Here is a 22,156-nt window from a genome sequence, read left to right on the forward strand (position 1 = left end):
TTTGCGTTGATTGTGATTATTGGTAAATATTTTAGACTATTTCTACTACCTTATTCTGTGCTTTTTATTTTTTATTTTTCACACTTTTCCAATGTTTTTTTTTCTTCCCCACTCGCTTTACCCCATTTCACTACTTTATCTTCTGCTAGTTTAGAAGTTATACTCACTTTAAAAAATCCTTTTAAATTCTTAATCTAGAAATTTCAATATGAATATTTAACTTAAACTCTAAAATTAATAATTATCTTTGCCTTCATCTTGGAAAATACAGGGGCATTAAAATACTCTCATCAATCCTGTCCTGACATACATGCATTTCTTCAGGATTTTTGTCCTGTCCTGATTTTTCAACCACATCTTTTTATTATTGCTGTGATTTACAGTGTTTGCTGACTGACTCACAAATTTCCCGTTCTCTTCGCCTATCATTCTGTGCTGCATCTAGGATTTTCTGATAACCTTCCTTCCTTCTCTCTCTCTCTCTCTTTTTAAATGGAGCTACTGGGGACTGAACCCAGAACCTCGTGCATGCTAAGGATGCGCTCTACCACTGAGCTATTCCCCTCCCTCCTTCCTTCTCTTTAAAGTGTATTTTTTAGAAACTTCTTAAGGGAGAATCTTTTGGTTGCAAGTTCTCCCAGTGTTTGTGTAAATGATAGTTTCACTGGATAGAAATGACTAGTTTGATGGTTATTTTCTTTTAGGCTTTTGAAGATGTTATTCCTTTTCTGGCTTTCACTTGTGTAGCTAAAAAATCCACTGGCCTAATTATTGTTCTTTTGTAGACAATCTGCATTTTCTCCCTAGCTGCTTTTAACATCATCTTTGTTTTTGTAGTTCCCTATGGTATGCCTAAGATTTAATTTCATTTTACTTATCTTCTGTAGGATTCATTGGGCTTTTTGAATCAGAGAACTGTTGTCTTTCGTCAGACCTTGAACGTTCTCAGCTCTGTCTCTTTGAATATTGCTTTTCTCCTTTTATACACAATTCGGTCCTTCCCCTTCTCATCCATGTCTGTTAACCACTCCTTTATATCTTCCATTTTTTTCTTTCTCTGTGCTATACTCCAAGTAATTTCTTGGCGTGTGTATTACAGTTCACTAATTCTCTATTTAACTGTATGTAATTTAACTCTGTATTTAATTTTCTTTGCTGTCATGTTTAAACTGTTCAGTTTCTCATTTTAACTTATTCTTTTATTTCTACAAGTTCCATGTAGTACTTTTAACACTCTGCTTGTCAGTTCTAATAGTCTGTTGTTCTTTTGTTCTATTTTCAATTCCCTAGACTTCTTAAACTTATTAAACATACCTATTTTATATTCTGAATCTGATCATTCTAATAAGTGCAGGCTTTGCAGCCTGATTCTGCAGTTGGTTGTTTCTGCTAATTCCTACCTTCTTTCATAGTGACTTATTTCTTCACTGATGATCTTTTATATGTTCGTGTTTCTTGGAAATCTTTCTGTGGAAACTTTCTGAGGCTGAATTTAAAGGATGTTCTTCTAGAAGGATTTGTTTTTGCTTCTGACAAAAACTCAGGGCCATTACCAATATGGACTACTTTAATTTTTTGTTGAAGTTTTTGGGGGTCATAGCGGTAGTGTAAATTTCAGTCCCAAATGTGAATAAATACAGCCCAGTGATTAGGAATTCTCAGGAGAGACTTTTCCTTTTTTCTCTTCCATCCAGAGACAAGATTGAGCACAGGAGGTTTCTTTCTACAGGGCAGGGTATTTCCTAGTTTACCTCCCAATGATTTTGCCCTTCGGGAGTCCCAGCTCTGTAGCTGAGTCTCTAATTCAGCCTTGCAGCCTACTCTAGCGCCACACTCTGTTTCCTGTCTCTAGCAGCCTGTGGCCCATTGAAACCGAGCTCTGGGCATCAGGAATTACAGGATGACCTCAGAGCGAACACTATTCCAAGCCCTCACCCTTGTAGAGTCTTGCTTTCTTGTTCCCTGTCTCTGGTTTCCTCCTCACCTTATTTCTATTTCAGTCATGATTTAAAACATGTTTTAAATATTTTACTCATAACTCTTAAGTGTTCTCTACTGGAGAAGGTTTCCGCATATCTTCTATGCTAAAGAGAATAGAAGTCCCTATTCTGGCTTTTAATAAAAGTTGAATAATAAAAAGGTAAATGAAATGTGGAACACAAGGTGTTTATATATGCAAATAGGTGTATCATTACCTTATCCCTAAATTACAATATTAATGACTTATTAGCAGCAATTACTCTCTATACTGTCCACCCTCCAGACAGTTAGGGGTTACAGTATCGACCTAAGAATAGCCCGTTTAACGTACAGTGTCTGTTCACGTGAGATCACAATAGGTCTGGTGCTCTGCAGGCAGAACATGGTGCATGTATATTTAATACATCAGCATGGATGCTTTTTGTGGTGATGGCCTATGTATATACTTAAATCTTGGAAATAATTTTTGCTTGTTTTGAATTTAATGATTAGAGCATTAAGTATAATACTGAATAGTTATCTTGCTATAATAGAAAGTGCATGAGTTTTGACATCAGAGGCCTAGATTCAAATTCTAGCAAAGTTATAGAGAACACGTAATGAAAACGTGTTTGTATAAGACGTGGAGAAAGTGTAGATACAGCATCTTCCCAGTGTTAATTTTCTAGCACCCAACATAATGCCAGGGAAGCAGTAAGCACTCAGTACTTAACTGCTCACTGAATGGATGGACTAAGAATGATTATCCTCGCTGGCACCTTCAGACTCTGTTAAAGAAAGTAAGCCTCGTGGTACTAAAATAGTTGTAATCCTGACTTTAATCACCAATGACCTTGATATAGTTACTGTCCTAAGTACTGTGAAATACGGTAACTGAGAGGGCAGTACATTGAAATTTTAAAACCTTTTTAGCACCAACACTGATTGGCTACGAAATACTTACTGCTGTTGCCTGGGGGTTGTTGGGGTAGGCATTAAGGAGCTCCTGAGGAGGGTTCAAAGGCTTGAGATAACGCGTAATAAAGACGGTCTTCCCACTGATGTCAATCACTGTTGTAAGGCACTGACGATTTGGAAACTTTAGGGCACATTCAGCTTGAAACTTCTCTGTTGCTTGAAGCAATTTCTCATCTTCCTGAGAATCAAACTTTAAAAAGAAAGACTCTGTGGAATTTTTTTATGATTACAGGAGACGCAGTAGAACCTGTTCAGATCCCACAGTCAACATAAACTCAACATGTGTCAGGAAGCATGATTTAACGACCTCTTACAGAACTGTCACGCCCTGGTGTTCCTGAAGCTTTGTTTAATTATATTTATAATCTAAAAATTAGATGGGTTCATTAAATACATTAAATATATCCAACAGGATTGAAAGAAAGTAGTCAACAGGCAAGCAGCGCTATGGAAATTACTGGGTTAATAAAACAACATATAATAATTAAACTATGATGTACTAATTCTGATGAGACCCAGCAATGGTTTTATTTGTATTTTGAGACTGGTTTTAGAGGGGAGAGGAGCTTAGAAATCTAGCATCTCAAATGCAAAGCCAAAGGAACTCATGTTAAAAGGACAACAAATTTACAGGTATTTATGGATATGTTCAAAAATTTGAAATCCATAATCAATGTGATAGATAACACTAACGTGTCTCAACGTACAAGGAAGCAGACCTAGAAATGTAAAATGTGTAATAGTTTTCTTAGGTGGTTTTCTGATCCAAGATGAGCCAAGTCCCAGACTTTTTAAAGTAACTCAAAACAGATGAAACAGAACAAATTTCAGTTGTCTCTAGATGTATGGTGTCATTACTCCCTCCAGCAATTGCTGAAAAGTAGCATGAAAAAAGCAGATATTTAAATATTTTTATAAGAATTTTGTTGTTTAGTATAAAAGTATATGTATGATTGCTTATATTTCAAAGGATTTGAAGACAAATGCACAATTTTATTAGAAAATTAACTCTAAGTAGAATTTAGATTCCAGGCAGTACTTGACAGTATGTATGTATGTATGTATTTATTTATTTATTTATTTATTTATTTATTTATAGAAATTTGTCAGTTTTGTTCGTTTTTGAGGAGGGAAATACATCCAGCTATATCCCCTTCACACTCGGCTTTATTTTTTTAGCATTTAAATCTACTGATACATTCGTTTACTTTGTCTCCCTCATAGAGTAAGATTCCTGAAGTCAGGGATTTTGTTTTTATCAGTTTTTTATCTCCAGTATCGAGGATACTACTCAGCACATGATAACTGCTTAACAAATGTTGTTGAGTAAATGAATGGGAACATAGAAAATATCCCATTACTTTTTTATGACTTTAAATACAATCTAAAATATCCTAATTGTTCTTGATCCTCTTATAATGGAGCTGGATTGTGGCTCTTGGTTCTAATTTGATTGTTGTATCCTGAGAAATTTGGGTAGCAGTTGTGGGGGTTAGGTAGGATGGGGGCATCTCCAGAAGCCTCCTATACGTTATCACTGGATGTCCCTCGACACCCGAATCTTAACATCGTCATAATCATAACCATCCACTACTCTGCAAAGTGCCAAGACATGGCAGCTACCAACTAGGTATGATGAAGGATAGATAAATAAATGAAAAAGGTGAGCTTATAAGACTTTGGTATGGGTGTGTCACAGACTCTTAAGGCAGAAATAATTGTAACTTTAGAAAGGTTAAGAATTACGAAATGGATGGGTGGTGTGAAAAAAAGCACCCTGTTGAATTCATCTGTGTTTCCTTCCAACTCACTAATTTACATATTTCTCCGATTATTTGAAAAGTGTTTGCTGAAAGTCTAAAAGGTTCCAGGCACTCTGGATTAATGTATATGAAATGGTACCCACAAGAAACTGCTAGTCTAGAGGAGAACAGCAATAAGCAATCAGGCACTTAAAATACTTGACCAGAGATCCTACGGTGATAGACACAGTATGCTACCGAAGCATTGATGAGAGGCAGCTGTTGGCACTGTCCAGCAAGAACAGGAAAGATCTTGAATCAGCCCTGACTACTGGCTGTCCAAGTTGAAAAAAGTATGTATAAAACCTTTCCTACCACTTGGACCTTTATGTACTGCTGTGTATTTTGACTCTAACCAGTGCTTCCTGAGAGCAGGGCTCATGTCGGAATCATCTGCGCTCTTCTCTGCACTGAGTATGCAGAAGGTAAGCATTTAACAGGTATCTGTTAATGATCATTCATACTTATTTAGGCCACCAGGGTGCCATTCAATGGATTGAAACAGTAATCTAAGGAGTAGTGTGTTATGTTGGTAATCTAAGAAGTGCCAAGCGGAAGTTAAATAGTAAAAGGATTTGGGTCGTTTATTATGAAACAAATAAATGTGAATCTGACAAATTCACAATCTGACTGAACATGAAATTTGGAAGATTCTTAACTGGGCCGATTCTTTGACCTCTAGGTTAATGTAAATATTTGCAGAAAACTGAATGAGGTTGATTTTCCCTTTGAATACCTAAACTGTGGCAGCTCCACTGACCAGAAAGAACTGTCACAACCACACTGTTTCTGTAAGAAGCAGCCCATGGATTTAAGGACCTGGAAACAGTGGAGGTAGCTCCCAGTACGCAAGTGACATTCAGACACGTGACTTCCCGATTCAGAGCTAAGTAAGAATCTTTCTGACGAAAAGAAATGGGCCAAAAGACAAAGCTGGACATTCTTCATGAATTACAGGCATCTGTAGTTCATGGCCAAGGGATCACACACATGTTAGGACCCAGCAGCTTCTGTTAGACGGCAGAGGACAGAAGCAGCTAATTGAAGCCTAATAACTATTGACTGATGACAAAACAAAACACTTAGTACCTTTTTAAGCATGTCACTCATCTATCAGATGCAAGAAAGAAAAAAAGAGGAAACAAGAGGAAGACTTTATTAACAGAAATGATCTATTTAAAATTTTTTTTTCTGTTTTTCCTGAGACAATGTAAAGTAGGGGATGTTAAAATAAGAATTTCAGGAGTTGCTACGAATTTTTTGGGAAGTTCTATGAGTAAATACCTTGAAAAAAAAATCATATGGATTGGTTCAATATGGGGTCATGGTGGAGAGAGCACTGATCTGCTAATCCTGAAAGTTGCTGTTAAGCAGAAAAACAATTCTGGGTTTGTGGTCCCTATGATTCAAAATGAGTGCTTCTCGGTCCTGAATAATCTGCAGGGGGTCACTGAGTGGTGGTTTCTGCCGCTGCGTGTGCAGGGCGCCGGGTTCTGTCAGTGCACAAGCCTTCCTTATCAAGGATCTCCAGGGTCTGCGTTCTGAAGGGGCTTCCTTATGCCTTCACTGTAAAGGTCTAAGAGCAACACTCCGTAACAGCCACAGCGGGGCAGTGAAATGCCACGGAAGGCAGCGGCTGACCGCTTAGACATCTCATTTTAAGGAAGGAAGGCTATAGGATCTTAAAAACTCCTGCATTGGTCAGTGCCTGGGAAGAACGCCTGACAGCAAGGACATCTCTGGTTTTCAGCCTCAGTCACACTGCTCGCACGTGTTTTGGAAGCTCACCTCCAGATGGAGTGCTTGCTGACTGCGTCTGAAATAGCAAAATCATCTTTTATCTGAGAGTGTTCTTCTGGTAGACATGCTTGTTGGCTTTCTCTTGAGTTTATACATGAAGAAGAGCACTCTGAATACATGTTTCCCTCTCTAGAAATATTCTGAAATGTATATATGCTAACATGTTTTCTGGAGAACATATTTGTCACAGCGTTAGTGACAAATGCTAGCATATGAGATTAATTTGAATTTCAGTAGATTCGTTTTTCCAACAATCCTTCATGTTTTCCTGTAAATGCCTTGCAAATAGGAAATAATGGTGGTATTTTTCTCTGTGAACCACATTGTAAAACTGAAAAAGAAACAGAGGAATGTGCTCATTCTTTGTCATCTCTGAGTCTTAATTACAGTGGATAAAGAGTCAGCATAACAACATGTGCAGAATGGCTTAGTTAACCGTGTGGGCTCACGTATGAGTGTAAGCTCCGAGGAATTTTTAGCCACTTCTTTAGGCTGCTTTGTCCCCAGTACCTAAAAAAATGCCTGTCATATAGAAGATGCTCAGTAAATATTTGTTGAAGACATATGCTTTAAAGTCAGACAGTTGTTTAATTGTTAGCTCTGCCATTTACTGCCCGGGTGACCCTGGACAGTTGAGCCTCACTGCCCTCGTCTCTCAGTAGCAGACCCAGCGTACAGGACAGCTGTGAGTTTAAAAGAGAGGACATACATCACTGTCTGACAGAGTAACAAGTCAATACATGGTGTTGGTGGAGGTTGTTATTACTGTATGAATTTATAATAATAAAAGGTCACGATCAATACTTTCTCCTAAATCCCATGAGGGCAGTATGCATCAGTGCTGCTCAAAGTATGTTAAATTAAGAAAGTATCTCCCAGTTATGAAGGTGGAGAAACAGATGCTAACAAATAGAAGTCCTAGAAATTCTTTTTGTCTAGAGCTATGCAAAATTAGAGGACGTGTGCATATATTTATTTGTTTCTGTCTGAAGGCACTGAAATGGACTGTGGTGACCCCTGAGGGTCTTAGCTTTATGATCCTATGAATTGATTCAATATACAACACAACCAGGATTGTGAGGTCAGCCTTGGAAATGTATGTCAGCACCCTTGCCAATAAATGTCAAGATAATAGAGCAGCCTGCTTTTCCAGTCTGTCATATTTCGTTTTCTTCCTGTTGAGAAAATTCTTTGAAAAGCAAAGCATGTTCATATTTGTCTCGCTTTGCTAAAAGTTTAAATTGCTGATCGACGTAATTATTGACACAGTGGAAAAAACAGACTCACACAGCTGTTCTCTCACCTTTGTTCTGTCCAGACTAACAGAGTAATAAACAGTCGCTGAAGTAAGGGAATCTCTGCTTGTGCCATTTAGTCCAAGTTTATAAAAGTGGAGCCTGGCAAGCACTTCCCACGTTTCATCTGCGTCAGACGCGCGATTTCAAAGAGTATGCAGTTACCTTTTCTCGAACTGACTCCCCGGGAACCAGCTGGGGCTCCAGGGTAATGAACAGGGTGATGTAGGAGCCTTCACTGAGGCTTCGGACAGAGTCAAAACCCCGCTCAGCAATCACGCTTCGCTCCTTGCTGTAGCCCAGAAGAACTGGGGGAATATTGATTTTAAAGGTTCCTTCAATCTGTGAAGAAAATGCGACTTGGTAAGCCTCCTGGTGATTTTCCAACAGAAGTTCAAGGGCAAGTGTCAACTCCTCATCATCTGATGAATTTAGTAAACGCTGCTCAGACTGGTATTCAGGGCCCCACCCCCCTAACCTGGTCTCTCCAGGCTGGTCTCCTTAAGCTCGCATAGAAAGGGCTCTGTCTTTTCCTGCCTTCTCTCCTTAGTTCATGAGAGCATGTACAAATTATGCAAGTTGAAACCAACACCAGATTGCCTGGGCTCAAATCTTGGATTAAACTCTAAGTGACTCGGCTTCTGCATTTGTAAAAAGGAGACAGCAGTAGTACCTACTTTGTGGGGCAGTTGCGTGCACTCAAGGCTTAACAGACGTAGAACACTAAGGAAAATGCCTGTCGTAAGGTAAGTGAGTGTCAGCTAGCGATCGGTCCCCTTCTCTGGAATGCCCCAGCTTCCTGTCTCCACCTTTTAGACTTCAGTCATTCTTCAAGGCTCGGGTCAGGTGTCATCTTCATGGTTGCTTTTGTTACCTCCGCCAGCCTCACGTACGGGGCACTGCTTTCACCTGTTGCACAGACACGTTCTGCCAGACTTTGTCGTCACGTGCATATTTATCGTATTTTTTAGATAATTGCTCTTTGCAAATAAAATCTGTGCACCCTTCTCCAATGTATAGCAGTGTTTTGTATTGAGTAGGTGCTCAATAAATGTAGGCTGAATGAATTTCAGGCCATTTACATGAAATGACCTAACTTAGGTAGAGGTTCAAAAAGGCAGAATTTTTAGTCCTGTGTAGTCAAAGCACCAGTGAGGTTACGAAAGACTGTCCACTGCTGCAAAACTACTGAGGCGAGCATCTGAGATTCACGGACTCTCAAAGAATCCAATTTTTATTTCAGTCTTTTGTGGCAGTTATGTCTCAGGAGATGTAAGAGAAAGAACTTAATGCCCTCTAGAGAGGGATTAAGTAAGCTTTTGTTTATTTTCCTCCTTGCATTGGTAGAGCTCCCCCAAAGCCCATACCAGGCGGAAGAGGGAGAAGAGAGCATAAAGCCAGCGCCGTGTGAAGTCCAGCGGGAACAGCCGGCACGTCTGCTCTGCTGTCAACGAGACAGATGAGCCGGGAGGGGACCGGCAATGCTCACGTCTGGAGCTGGGCAGTGCTTTGTTCTGGAGAGCTGTCCTGTGCGTTGTGGGACGCTTGTAGTGTTTCTGGCCTCAGCACACTGGATACCAGTTGCACCCCTGCTAGTTGTAACAACCAAAAATGTCCTCAGATACTGCAGAATGTCCCCTGTGGGTTCACTTCAGAGCATGAGCTTTGGAAGCAGACAGACCTTTTAAACTGACAAACCTAATGCAAAATCAGTCTCAAAAGCAATACTGAAACAAATAAATGCAAACACTGAATAGCTCTCCTTTTACCAGTCTCCTTTAAGAATAAGCCAATGCAAGCATGTTGGAAGCTGGTAAAAGTTGAATTCCAGCTCTGCTGTAAGCTTTGGGATTTGAGTAGTTACTCACCCTTTTCTTCCATTTCTTCATCTATAAAATGGAGACAATAATGCCTATTGGGTTGCTGTGACGTTTAATTTAGGTGACATATAAACTAGCTGGTAATGGTATATAATATGCGCCTGTATAATATAATATAGTTACTCCTATTATTAATACTGAATCAGGATTCTACTTGTTTTGTGTAGTTTCATACTAGGACCTACAAATGAGGGTTCCAGGGAGGACAGAAAAGAGATTTACAACAGAGCTATTGGAAAGAGAGCAAGCTACCCCGTGAGGTAGGGAGGGCCCTCCTTCTAGAGGGACATTACCAGAGTATGGACTTCTCCAGGGTAGAGGAAAGGAGATTCCTTTATCAAGAAGGGGTTTGGAGTCATTACTTCTGAGTACCCTTCCAAATGTGATGCCAAATAACGTGGGCAGTTTGATTTGCAAAATGATGTGCTCTTTAAAACTTTTTTCCTTTCGAATCTATTCAAAGAAGGAAATGTAAATTTTTTGGCAAGCGTGTAACTGCAGCCTCACCTGCAGACTGTCCCTCTGGCCTGGGGAGCACTGCAATTCCAAATGATGCTCGAGATTGCACCTGGTCCAGGCCTCTCAGACTTGAGTTTTGGTCTTGACCTTGCTTGAGACTGTGGCCCAGGCAGCATTTTCTCCATGTGGTCATCACGTGTGGAATTAAACCGTTTCCTTTGTGTCTGAGTGAGATTAGCTACAGTCTATGGCTCAAAGCCTCCTGTTGCCATGGATTTAATACTGGGATATTAAAGCCGGTTCAGAATCCTTAACTGTCCCAGATTAAAGCTACTAAGTCATTCAAGGATTGTTAACCTAATGGACCCCCTTAAGCAAAACTGCTGAACTCTGAAGAACGGTGTCTTAGTTGAGCAAGTCCCTACCAACCATTTTTCACATTTTAAATAGTGAGGACTCTGGAAACATTAACGGAGTGCACTTGATCAAATGGGCCATTGGCTGTCCCGATTGTTTGCTTCAAGTTACTTTCAGGCATCTGTCCACTCCACTTCTGTCATTTTGGTAAGTTTCTACTTTGTCCCACCTTCTTCTTCACTTCTATTTAAATGTTAAAAAAAATTCTCAGATTGGAAACGTCATACATGAACTACTAACTGTAAGGAAGACAGATGTTTTAATAAGTCATGCAAATATGACAGAAGATCAATGGCTTTATGTAGTGGTTTTTTATCTTTCCAGTAGCGGTCTTGCATATAGTTCTCTCAGAGGTAAGGGTGCATATCCACAAAGAAAGCTTCATCAGGAAAAATGGATAGAGCAGTTAGAGCAGTTGCCTATTCCCAGAGAATTCTGACTTCAGATGCTTACCCGTGCTTGGAAATAGATTGTGCTAAATGGAATTTTCACACATCCCAACCAGTGCCTCTCAATGCGCGTGTGGATTCCACTGCCCCTTTCACGGTCATCCTAGAGGAGGGGTGGGAAGTAATAATTGGTTAACAACTCCAGACAGTCATTTAATTAATTCAGCTGCAGTAAAGCAGCAGATTATAGCTGAAAGCACACTTGGTTTAGGTTAAACAGACCTAAGTCACATTCTGGTTGAAACTGTCACCTGAAAAAAATGCACAACTTAAAAGTTGAGAATTATGTTTTATTCAGTGGTCTTTCTGAGGACTTGAAGCTCCGAAGACAGTCTCTGAGAGACTGCTCTGAAGAGGTAAAGGAAAAGCCAGGGTATGTGTGTGCGTATATATGTGTGTGTATACATACACACACACACACACCCATATACATATATATATAAATATATGTATATATTTATATATATATATATATAAAACCAGGTTGTCGGAACTTCAAAAGAGTACTGTTAATTAAAGAAAACCAGATATCTCAAGTTAATGTATTAAGCACTTTTCTGTGTAAGGGAAGGTACGAGGGTCTGGACTCCATGAAATCATTCCTTTGATGCACACCTTAGCTATCTAGAGCCAGTGTTCTGTTCTTTCCCCTCCTGAGCCCCTCAGGGTACGCGGTTGGGGGTGGCTGCAGTGGCTTGATGGCTGCAGCACCCTTTGTTTAGTGATATGGCAGGCAATATTTTTCATTCACAAGATACTTACTAGTTGTGTGACCCTAGGAAAGTCATTTAACCTCTCTGAACCTCAGTTTCCTCATGAATAAATTAGGGATTTAACCATCTAGTAGGGTTATTTTAGAATTAAGACAATGTATGAAAAGCTCCTAGTACAATTCCTGGATCGCAGCAGACAATGAAAGTTTTAAAAAGCTAGTTTTCTTCCTCCCTTCTCCCTTTCCCTGTGTATACAAATCAGGGTTCAAACATTCCAAATCTGGGGACTAATGGAGCTCAGGGCAGGCTGTCCCAAATATGTCAGAGTGGAATATTGTTTATTTTGAATTCAAATTTCTTGAAAAACAGCTGGGGCAAGAACACTCTGACCCTCCTTTGTCTCCAGAAAGCCGGAAATAGATCTCCCGTGTGAAAGGTGCCCTCCCTGCACCGGGAGGTGGAGAGACTTCCTTATCACCAGAGATAGGGAATCCAGGGCTGACGAGGCTGTACAAACACACCCTGTTACTTCTTTGCTAATTTATTATCCCAAGCCCAAATGTCTGTCTTGTCAATTCTTCACAAATTTATTGTTTTCCTTGTCTAAAAGGTATAAAAGCTGTCTGCTTTGGTCATGTCTTAGATCCTATATCTATGACATCTCTATATGTACAAAATTAAAATTTGTGTTTTTTTCCCCTGTTAGTCTGTCTTGTGGCAATTTAATTATTAGACCAGCCAAAAGAGCCCACAAAGGTCAGGGGAACTTTTCTCCTCCCTGACAGGGCTTATGCAGTGGGTAGAGGAGATGAAAATGAGTACAGATGTCTTCCTCACAACTGTGAACTTACCTCCAAGACATCATGCAGAACTTCATCAAAAATATTAATGAACACGTCATCTTTCACTGACTGCAAACTGGTGGTGCTGTAGTCCCCATTGGGGGCCCTGCAAATGGGTACGCGTGACCAGGGAACATGAAAAGAGCAAAACAGAAATAATGAGCACTCAAATGTCCAGATTGGAAAAATACCTGCATATGAGCACAGACATGAGGACTAAAGGAAGGTCTCTCACTAAAAGGACTTATGCAACACAGAGATACTGTAACACAGCACCTGTACACACATGGAAGGTGCCCTGGACTGGAGGCTCCGGGCAGGGAGACGAACCTTCTGCTGGCTTGTCCTGGTGAGTGTCACATCATCCTCCAGTCACCGTGAGCTTTGTAAGGAGCTGGCTGGCCGGGGCTGGGCTGGCTCAGGGGGTGGGCTACATACAAGGTCTCCAGCTGACACTGGGGCTGGTGTGTGGGCTCCTGAGCAACTGGGCTCTAAAAGGTGCTTCTCTGTTAGACCATTCCCTGGTCATAAACCTCCTTTTGTTATGTGGCTGGTTGAATGGTCCCTGCCTCCCACTCACTTTCCCCACAGATAAGTAAAGCAACGCAGGGGTGAAGTTTACCTCCTGTCACGTCACCTGCTCTGAGTCCAGCCACGCCTGGCCCAGGCAGGCCTCTCCATGGCGTGGCTCGAGACCAAGCTACTGCATCTGTTTTGTTGAGCATCTGCCTCTCACTTTTCTCATTCTTTTTGCTTGTACTATGTGTAACAGGGTACGTTTCCCTCTTTTGACTTAATTAGTTCTAATCCTTACTCTGTGTCTACCATTTGGCATTAAGTGTCACCTTCTGTCTTTAGGTTTTAGTTTGTCTTCTATAAAAGTAGAGCAGTAGACTAAGTACTTTCTAAGATTTCCTCAAGATCTGAAATAATGAGTCTTTTAAATACCTAAAATCATTTAATCAAAAAATTTAAATGCCAATTTATTTCTGATGAGGGAGAAAGCTTAATTTATGGGAACTAGGGAGCTTCAAAATCACTTAAGTCTTCCAGAATTGGAGAGATGGGGAAGGAAAGAAAAGCCGGGTAGGGGCTGTGGGACAAGGGGATGCGAAGCTCGGGATATAAGAAGCCAGAGCCTGGAGAGGAGGGGGTGTCCTAACAGTGAGCCCGAGTTTCAAAGTTGGACATTTTCCCATTTCATTCTTGGTTTGAGTCACTTGTGGTTTGAGAAAAATAATGCTTACCTAAATGGAAGTTCAAGTTCTTCATTCCAGCTGGGATTTGGTCCTTCAGCCGTAGTTGTATGGCATATTGTTCGCTGAAATGAAACTTCTACAAACGGACGCACTAAAACCTTGAAATCAAGAGCAAAGAGTCCCTAACAGTCAGTGGAATTGTTCAGCTCTTAGCAGAGGTAGAATATGTTTCTAAATAGCATGTTTCCAGAGAAAACGAGGCAGACAACAGACTATGAAGTTTCTAGGCAATTCTTAAAAAACATAAGGGGCAAGCATCTAAGTGGAGAGCCAGCATTTGGGTACTTTACCTGGCCGAGGGGGTAGTCAGCACTGTGGGTCGGGCTGCGTGCGGTCGGGGAAGCAGCATGCTTTTCGCCGAAAGCCCTTGACGATCTCGATGGCTGCTGGAATTTGCTAGGAGGGAAAATGTATGAAAGAAATAAATGACAGGGCAAATCTAATTATATACTGAGCAGACAGTTTCTCCCAAGGCGTATGGTGCTGGTGGCTATGGTGACTGGCATTCTCTCTAAGCTTGCTGATTCGTCAGCAGTCTTCTACGATGCTCCGGGCCTCCCCAGTCACCTAGTGATAATAGAGTCTTCCCCACACCCATCCCTAGGCCAGCATGTCTGGCTGGAAGAGAGGAAAGAGACCTCTTCTCTCTGCTCTCTCATGAGTGCCTTTGCCCCTGTAATTGAGAGCCTCAGTCCCTGTCTCAGGTAGCAGAATTCTGAGCTTCCTAGCCAGTCTGCCCTGTATCCATCGAATTCTGGTCCTCTCCCACTGTATTTTCTTTGAACCAGCATTCTCCTGTAGACTTGAGCTACACATCCCAGGTAAGACATCTCTCTCTGGGCCGGCCAAACACCACTGGGAAAGGATGGTCAGGGATCCCTAGCTTGAGTTAGGATCTATGGGTCTTGTTCTCTTTCCCTTTTGAGCTGCCATTCTTAAAGGAAGAAATGAAGATCACGTGTAGAGAGCCTCTCCCAGACACTTTACCCCTCATCCCCACAACCCACTTGCATATTTGTTCTGAACTTTGTGGTTTATTTCATGTTCGTTACGTGGCAAAGTACAAATTCTCTCTTTCCACCAGACTGTCTTACCTTTTCACAGATAAGGGTTTCAGACAAACTCTGAGACAATGGAAGTGGAACATTTAACATAACGGCTGCCAGAGAAAACCCTTTTCTGCTTGGAACATCATCAGTCACATTATCACACAAACAGTTGTTAAGCACCTACTATACTTTAGGCCCTGTGTTAGACTTTAGACTTTGGGGCTGCAAAGACAAATAAGACACACTTCAGCTCAGACTAGATAAGTACATAGTCACAATACGCAGGAAGTATGTATGTTAGACTAGGGGGATGGGCATGGGCCATAAGAGCACAGAGAGGGAGTGAAAAGTCCTGTTTAGCTGAGTTGCAAGCGCAGAGAGAGTTATGATTAGGGTGGGTTTAATGCAAGAGTTGATCTCTGAGCTATCTTGATGAGTCTGCTCTCAAATGTATAACGTACATGATCAGCTGTGCTTCCTTGTAATTATTTGAATGAAATGACTTACCTCCTAAAAAACTTCACAGAGCCCAAAAATAAGAGAAACACCTAGGTATTCTTTTAAAAAGCAGCTTTTCACCCCACAGTTGAGCTTTGATGCAATCAAGATGAAAGGGTTGAGCTGAAGCTCAAGGAAGCAATGCTATGATGCAGATTCAGGAGCATAAACAGACATTTACATGAAACAAAATTCTGGGAATATTGGTGATGCTCAGATGTTCTATAACGGGTAGAAAAGTTAGTTAGCAGAAAAAAAAAAAAAGTAGGGCAAAATAATGGGAGGTGAGGGTGGATAATTTAAAGGGGAGAACCGAGGAAGGAAAGATGCCAAAGGCTACACCTGTGCTCTTCTGTGATCAGACAGCTAGATGACCTTGGGCAAAGCCACTTACGCTCCCTTCGCTTCCATTTTACTTTTTGTAAAATGGCGACAGTACTAGTGGTGAGAGGTAAGTGAGATAACATACATGAAAGTACCTAACATAGTGCCTAGAACACTGTGAGTGTGTAATGAATGACAGCTTCCAAGTTACACTGGAGAGGACACGAGCAAAGAGAAGAGATTCCTGGTCCTTCCATCTCGGTTCTCTAAGGGGATAAAAAACCTAGGCTCACCTGCTCACCTTACTGATGGCTGAGGGGCCCCCCTTGTCCCAGTGTAGTGAAGTACAGATAAAGCAGATAAAGGAGAAGTCACTCACATTTTTGTGCTCATCGCACATGTCTCAGAATCTGGACTATACACCTGTGGGTGTCTGCTCAGCTGTCACCCACTTCTCTGAGAACTGTCCCCCACCTTCAGGACTGGTCCTTGTGATCTGCCTCTCTAGCTTTAGGTGACCAGATCATGGATCAACACCTGACCCAAGTCAGGGCCTTCAGATTCTCTCCTGGGAAGCTAACCCTTGGTGGGTGGTACCCTGACTGGATGGCCCACTCCCATCACACATAGAAGGAAGCTGGTGAGCAAGACAGTGGGGCCTCTGAAGAAACCATCTTAACCCTTATAGTCCACTGTGCAGTTTAGCTGTACCTCTTGGCCTTGAGTTCTCTGAGAGATTCCCAGTAAATCCCCCCTTTACCTTCAATTGGCTGAGGTGGTTCTGTTACTTGCAACCAGTCGGGCCCTGCCTTCATCAAGACCCCCCACCACCCTGCCCTCGGCCTCCACAGGATAACAACTATGTTCAAGACAAGAGTGAACAAGCTGTAAAGGGGTGGGATCCTGCACATCCCATCCCGGCGTGTGCGGAGGGCTCTCACCTTGTCGTTGGCTTCCTCACCGGAATGTCATAAGCCCGGATAATGTTCACCAGCAGCTTTATGTCTCCGTCAGACAGGTTCTGGGCAGTCACCTTCTTCCGACCTTTCCTCCTTGGCCTCAGTGGTCGCTTTTGTTCTGCCAGCTTGAAAAGGCTCAGGCCCAAAATGCTAATGATTACAGAACAGGATTAAGACTCTAGGGAAAAGAAAGATCTGGAGAGTCAAGACCATTTCCCAAAGTCTGCCCCAGGGTCCCTCACAGGCCCCTGAAAAACTCTTTGTCTTTTTAAAGAGGGTGGAAATTGTCAAGAAATTCTCCCTCTCCTGGGCCCCCGGGGCATTTCTCAGCCTGTCCATTCACAGAGCCCTGAGGTTACCGCCTCCTGGGGAGCCTCCTGGGATCGGCTCTCTGGAGTTAGACAAAACTCGGTGTGAATCCTGCTCACCTTGGGCAAACTGCTGCACCTCTTTAAGTCTCTGTTTCATCATCTGTAAAATGGGGATAATAATACCTACCTCTCGGGGTTGTGGAGAGGACGTAGTGAGAAGGTGTGTACAAAGCCCCCGGGCACTAGTCTAGCATTAGGAGATGCCCTAAAATGATGACTGCTGGGATGATGACAATGATTATGATGCCAGTGATTATGCCGGAGAAAGGAAGGGATGGAGATGCGGGAAGGTGGGGGAGGAGGAGCGAGGGAGCATATCTTTCTGCCTCTCACTGAGATGATATCCATCAACACTTCCCGGAAGATGAAAGCAATGCAGTCAGTGAACCTGGGGGAAAGGGTCATGGAGCAAATAATTTAATTCTGCCCCAGAGACTAAACAGAAACACAGATGGGACATTGTATCAGGAAGCTGACATTAATGACAATGCCCAGCAGCCACGGAACAGAGCCAGCTGTGCCAAGCTGGCCTCAGGCTGGCAACGCTCACGCTTGTCTGCCCCCCAGGAGTATCAGAGCTGGACTGCAGGACTGGGTCCTTCTTCGCAAGAGGCAGGTGCCTGCTGGGGGGATACTGGCTCCCAAGGCACTTCCAGGGGTTGTTTGCTCCCCAGGGTCTCCTGTCCCACAGGGCATGGAGTGGCTACCATTTACCAGCACTTTCTCTGATTCAAGCAGAGTGCTAGGTGCCTTACATAAAATAGTTCTAATCCTTACAAGTATATTAACCCCATTTTTCATATGAAGAAACTGGAGGCTCTGAGAGGTGATGGAATTTGCTGGAGGCTCCTATATAGGAGGAGAGAGGGCTGGGGTTCAAAACCAGATCACCCTAACTTCACAGCCCAGCTTCTTCTCCTTTTGAAAAATATTTACATATATTTATTTATGAACTCATTTAAGACAAGAATAAGCCCATTACATATTAACATAATGTAAAAATATGAAAAATAACTATCTTTTGCAAAACAAAGAGCGAGGGAAGAGTAACATTGTTTGACATCTTTGCAACTCTTTTTTTGACTTATTGTACATTTTAAAATTTTAATTGAGATATAATTCACATACAACACTGTGTAGGTTTAAGGTGTACAATGTGCTGGTTTGATACATTTATTATTGCAATATGATCACCACTGCAGCATAAGCCAACATCTCTATCACTTCGCCTAATTATCATTTCTTTTTTGTGGTGAGAACAATTAAGATCTAGTGACTTTGTAAGAGCTAGTAACTCTTAGTAACTTTGAAGTAGCATTGTTGACGATAATCACTATGCTGTTTATTTGATCTCCAGGACTGACTTAGCTCCTGGTTGCAGGTTTGTACCCTTAAACCACATCTCCCCATTTCCCTGTCCCCAGCCCCTGGTGATCACTATTAGTCTCTGTTCTTATTAGTTTGGTTTTTTTAGGTTCCACCTATAAGTGAGATCACATAGTATTTGTCTTTCTCAGACTGACTCACTTCACTTAACATAAAGCCCTCAAGGTTCAGCCATGTTGTCACAAATTAAAGTCCATCTTCTGAATTTCTCTGCCAGGACACCTCCCTAAGCCAAACGTGGGGACCTCAGAGAGAAATCTTTGCCCCGGGGTCATACTATGACACATTCCATCTTTTCTCAATACTTCCGCCCTCCCCAAGAGGCGCCTCCTCTCATGAGACTTTGCTGCCCCACAGCAGTCAGCATGAGAGCATCTTGGTGGCTGGGACCATTAAATACAGCAACATCTTAATTTAAAGCCAAGAACAAACCAAAAGTAAAAGAAGAAAGAACATACCCTGAGCCTTCAGAACTTAATGCAGAAAGTAAAGCAGAAAAAAGAAAAAGAAAGAAAAGAAATGGAAAAACAGCATGAAAAATCATCATCTATTCTAACGTGTAATTATCATGGCTGAAAAAAACATTCAATGACAGGACTCTGGGCCTGGAAGAGAGAGAGAGACAGTTTGCATGAAGTTATGTGGGCACAGCCTCCCTTCTGTGTGAGGATGGAGGCAAAGAAAGGGGCTGCCGTGACAGCACAGTTTTTTGTCTCCTTGCCAACTTGATGGTGGGTAAAAGTACATGCACAGGAAATGACCTTTTTTTAGGAGACCAAGAGGTTCAATCACAGGAAGGTCATGAAGTTAATGGACTGCGCAAGCCCACCGACAGAGAAAGTTCTCTCTCATCTTTCACGCATCCACCCCGAGTTGAGACCATTTGAGGATTATTCTAAATGATAGGGAGACAATCAAGCAAATGCATTTTCTATGTAAATATCCATTATTCCCTGCTGCCCTTGCCCCTCACCAGACACACAGCAGCTGTGTGCCTCCTGGCTGTGGTGCTGGAGCCTGGCCTCGCCCTGCCGCCTAGAGCCTTAGGGGGCTGGTGCTCAGCCATCCCACTGCCCTGTGCTGGGAGCATAAAGCAGGGCCCTGCGTTGGGAGATGATGAAGGCTGGAGGAGGATGTGCTGGAGGGGAACTTCATTTGATTGGAACGAGAAAATGGACAAGGCTGGGGAAGTTGACTTGGAGGTCATGGGAGGTGAGATGGGGTCCACTGGAATGTGATGGAGAGCATCTTGTATGACTTGTTTTAACAGAAACCTCCCCACTAAGGTACCATTAAGCCTTAATCAGGTTTTACCAGTTTCCAGTATTATTAGGGGCCCAAATGCACACCAGACACTGATATAAATCTTATATTTACATGAAACTTTTCATACAATAAAATACAAATAATTTTTATAAGAAATGAGAAAAGGTTTTTTTACCTGATATTGGGAACTTCTTCCTCTACTATCAAATCCGAAAGAAGAAAATGGTGTTTTGCAACAAGGAAGCGATTTATCACTGAATCCCTAACCTGAGGAAAGAAATACATTTTATTTAAAATGTTCTTGTTCTATGAACTTCTCAGCTCACTGCTCTGATGTCACCTCGGTGTCACTGCCCAGCCCCCCTTCACTTTTCTCCACAGCTCTGACCGTTTCCTCCCGCAGAGCATCCAGCTTTCCTCACTACCATGAGCTCCCTGAGACACAGGGTTTCTGTTTTGTTCACTGCTACATTCTCAGGACCTGGAAAAGTTCCTGGCAGATAAGATGGTAAAATTTAGCTGAATGAATGAATTAACAATTACAAAAAACAGGACCAGTCTCGAAGCACACACATTTCAAGAAGTGATTCTTAAGTTCTTCCCCTACTCAGACCGACTTACTACCTGATTATCCTTTAAAGAGAGGGCCTCTTAAATGTCATAAGTCGGTTTTTCACACGAGGTACAGGGTAGATGAACTGGATGGGGGAAATGAACTGTAGTCACTGTAGCATTTCTTATAAGTTAAATTTATTACAGGAAGGAAGGAAAAAGGGATATTTTGACTTTCTAGTGCAGGACAGTTAGTATGTGGTTTATAAAACTTTTTTTTAATTACAAAGGTAATAAGATGCAAACATGCAAATATTTTTAAAAAATCATGACTTAGAATGCGAGTCCCTTGTAATCATACCCCTCTTAAGATAACCACTGGTAATGAACTGAGACATATCTTAGTGTTTTCAGTGTTTCATCATCCAATACACTCCCCTTGGTGCCAAGCTAGTTCACATTGGGTTTTTATCACTTATAATCACAAGTCCAAACTAATACAAAGAAGAACCAAGTAACCATGTTCAAAAGATGAAGATAGCTGTTAATCAATTTCATATCTGCAATTACGAGAAAATAAAAGAATAGAGACCTCCCTCCTCCAGCCTTAGGATGCTGGCTGTTTTTCCCCTAGGAGGACTGTTTAAAATGATTTTCCTTACCTGCTGGAAGTACTTGGCTACTGTGGCCCTATTGATATCTATGTGGTCCTTGGTTTCAATTACGTTTCTGTCCTGTAACCGTTTCTCATAGTCCTGAAATTAAAAGGAAGCAATACTTTGATGGTTTTGAAATACTAGTCCTCTCTCATTCCCTTCTGGAGATTGGAGAATTATTTATCACATGTGGGTTAAGTCGCAAACTATGGTTCTAAATGTTCCTTCCATTTCCCTCTGAACTTTTGGTTCAGAATTGATCTTTGATGTAATATCCAGGATTTGGAGTCAGTTGATTAAACTGCCTTATAAGTAGAAGAGAAATCTGTAATTGCAAGTGAAAATGTTCATGTGGAAAGAAACAGAGGCCACAGAGATAGCAGAGAGAGTCGCTGTTGTTCATGATGCTCAGCTCACCCAAGCAACTTCACTAAAGCCCCTGCTTAAGTTTTGCCTTTTCTACTTAAAGTAAAGCAATTACAAAAATAGTAAATAGCATTTGGCTGCAGCTGACTCGGGTCACCTACTTGGAGGAGAGTAGTGGGTGCTTTGGGCTTTTATTAGGCCACTGAACTTTCCACTCTTTTCCTATCAATTAAATTCCACGTGGGCCCCAGGGAGCTGCTATTTCTCCTTTAATGCGTCTCTGGTCACAGCTGAATGCCCAGGGTGGTCCCTGACCAGGCTTCGTGGCTCAAGAGCCGTCCACAAGATGTTTAAACTTGGGACAACAGGACGCATTTCTCTGCCTGGCTGAAGCTACTAGATGTGAACTTGGGTGATACCGGTGACCGTGTAGCCAAGGGGAGAAATCTGTCTGCGATGGGGGAGATGAAGCCACCGTACCAAGGGAAGCCCAGACAGGGCAGAGAAGGGGCCGGGCAATAGTCGGGCCCTGGACTAGGTGTCCTTGAGGCGGAGAAGAGCCCCTGTCGTTCACACGTCTTAGCTGTTCAACCTACTCTGTGATTTCATCATCCAGTAAACTCCCCTTGGTCTGTGAGCTGGTTCAAACTGGGTTTTTATCATTTATAATCACAAATCCAAACTGATACAAAGAGGAACCAAGTTACCAAAAATGTTTCCCAAGAATAGTTTCTGCATGAAAAACCATACTGGTGTCAGTTTCTAATGGCTCTCCACTTACCTCATCAAACAAACGCTGGCTTTCTCTCGCCTGCCCCACCTACACGGACCTCTTACCTGTAACTCCTCAAGGGCTCCCTGCCTCACACCCACCAC

At 42.0% G+C, this 22,156-nt stretch overlaps 1 protein-coding gene across 3 annotated transcripts in view; it reads right to left on the reverse strand.

Moving 5' to 3' along the window:
• Positions 1 to 22,156, reverse strand: part of CC2D2A (coiled-coil and C2 domain containing 2A) — a 114,351-nt gene that overhangs the window by 14,415 nt on the left and 77,780 nt on the right. For all 3 annotated transcript variants that reach the window (XM_031437119.2, XM_064487930.1, XM_064487934.1), the window contains 9 exons: positions 20,921 to 21,013; positions 19,882 to 19,973; positions 16,666 to 16,833; positions 14,144 to 14,249; positions 13,842 to 13,951; positions 12,604 to 12,700; positions 11,044 to 11,142; positions 8,000 to 8,176; positions 2,924 to 3,127 (listed from right to left, as the gene is read on the reverse strand). In XM_031437119.2, the coding sequence (XP_031292979.1) occupies positions 2,924 to 3,127; positions 8,000 to 8,176; positions 11,044 to 11,142; positions 12,604 to 12,700; positions 13,842 to 13,951; positions 14,144 to 14,249; positions 16,666 to 16,833; positions 19,882 to 19,973; positions 20,921 to 21,013 (1,146 nt within the window). The remainder of the gene's footprint in view (positions 1 to 2,923; positions 3,128 to 7,999; positions 8,177 to 11,043; positions 11,143 to 12,603; positions 12,701 to 13,841; positions 13,952 to 14,143; positions 14,250 to 16,665; positions 16,834 to 19,881; positions 19,974 to 20,920; positions 21,014 to 22,156) is intronic.

The sequence above is a fragment of the Camelus dromedarius genome, chromosome 1 (genome assembly GCF_036321535.1).
Source record: "Camelus dromedarius isolate mCamDro1 chromosome 1, mCamDro1.pat, whole genome shotgun sequence".
NCBI lineage: Eukaryota > Metazoa > Chordata > Mammalia > Artiodactyla > Camelidae > Camelus > Camelus dromedarius.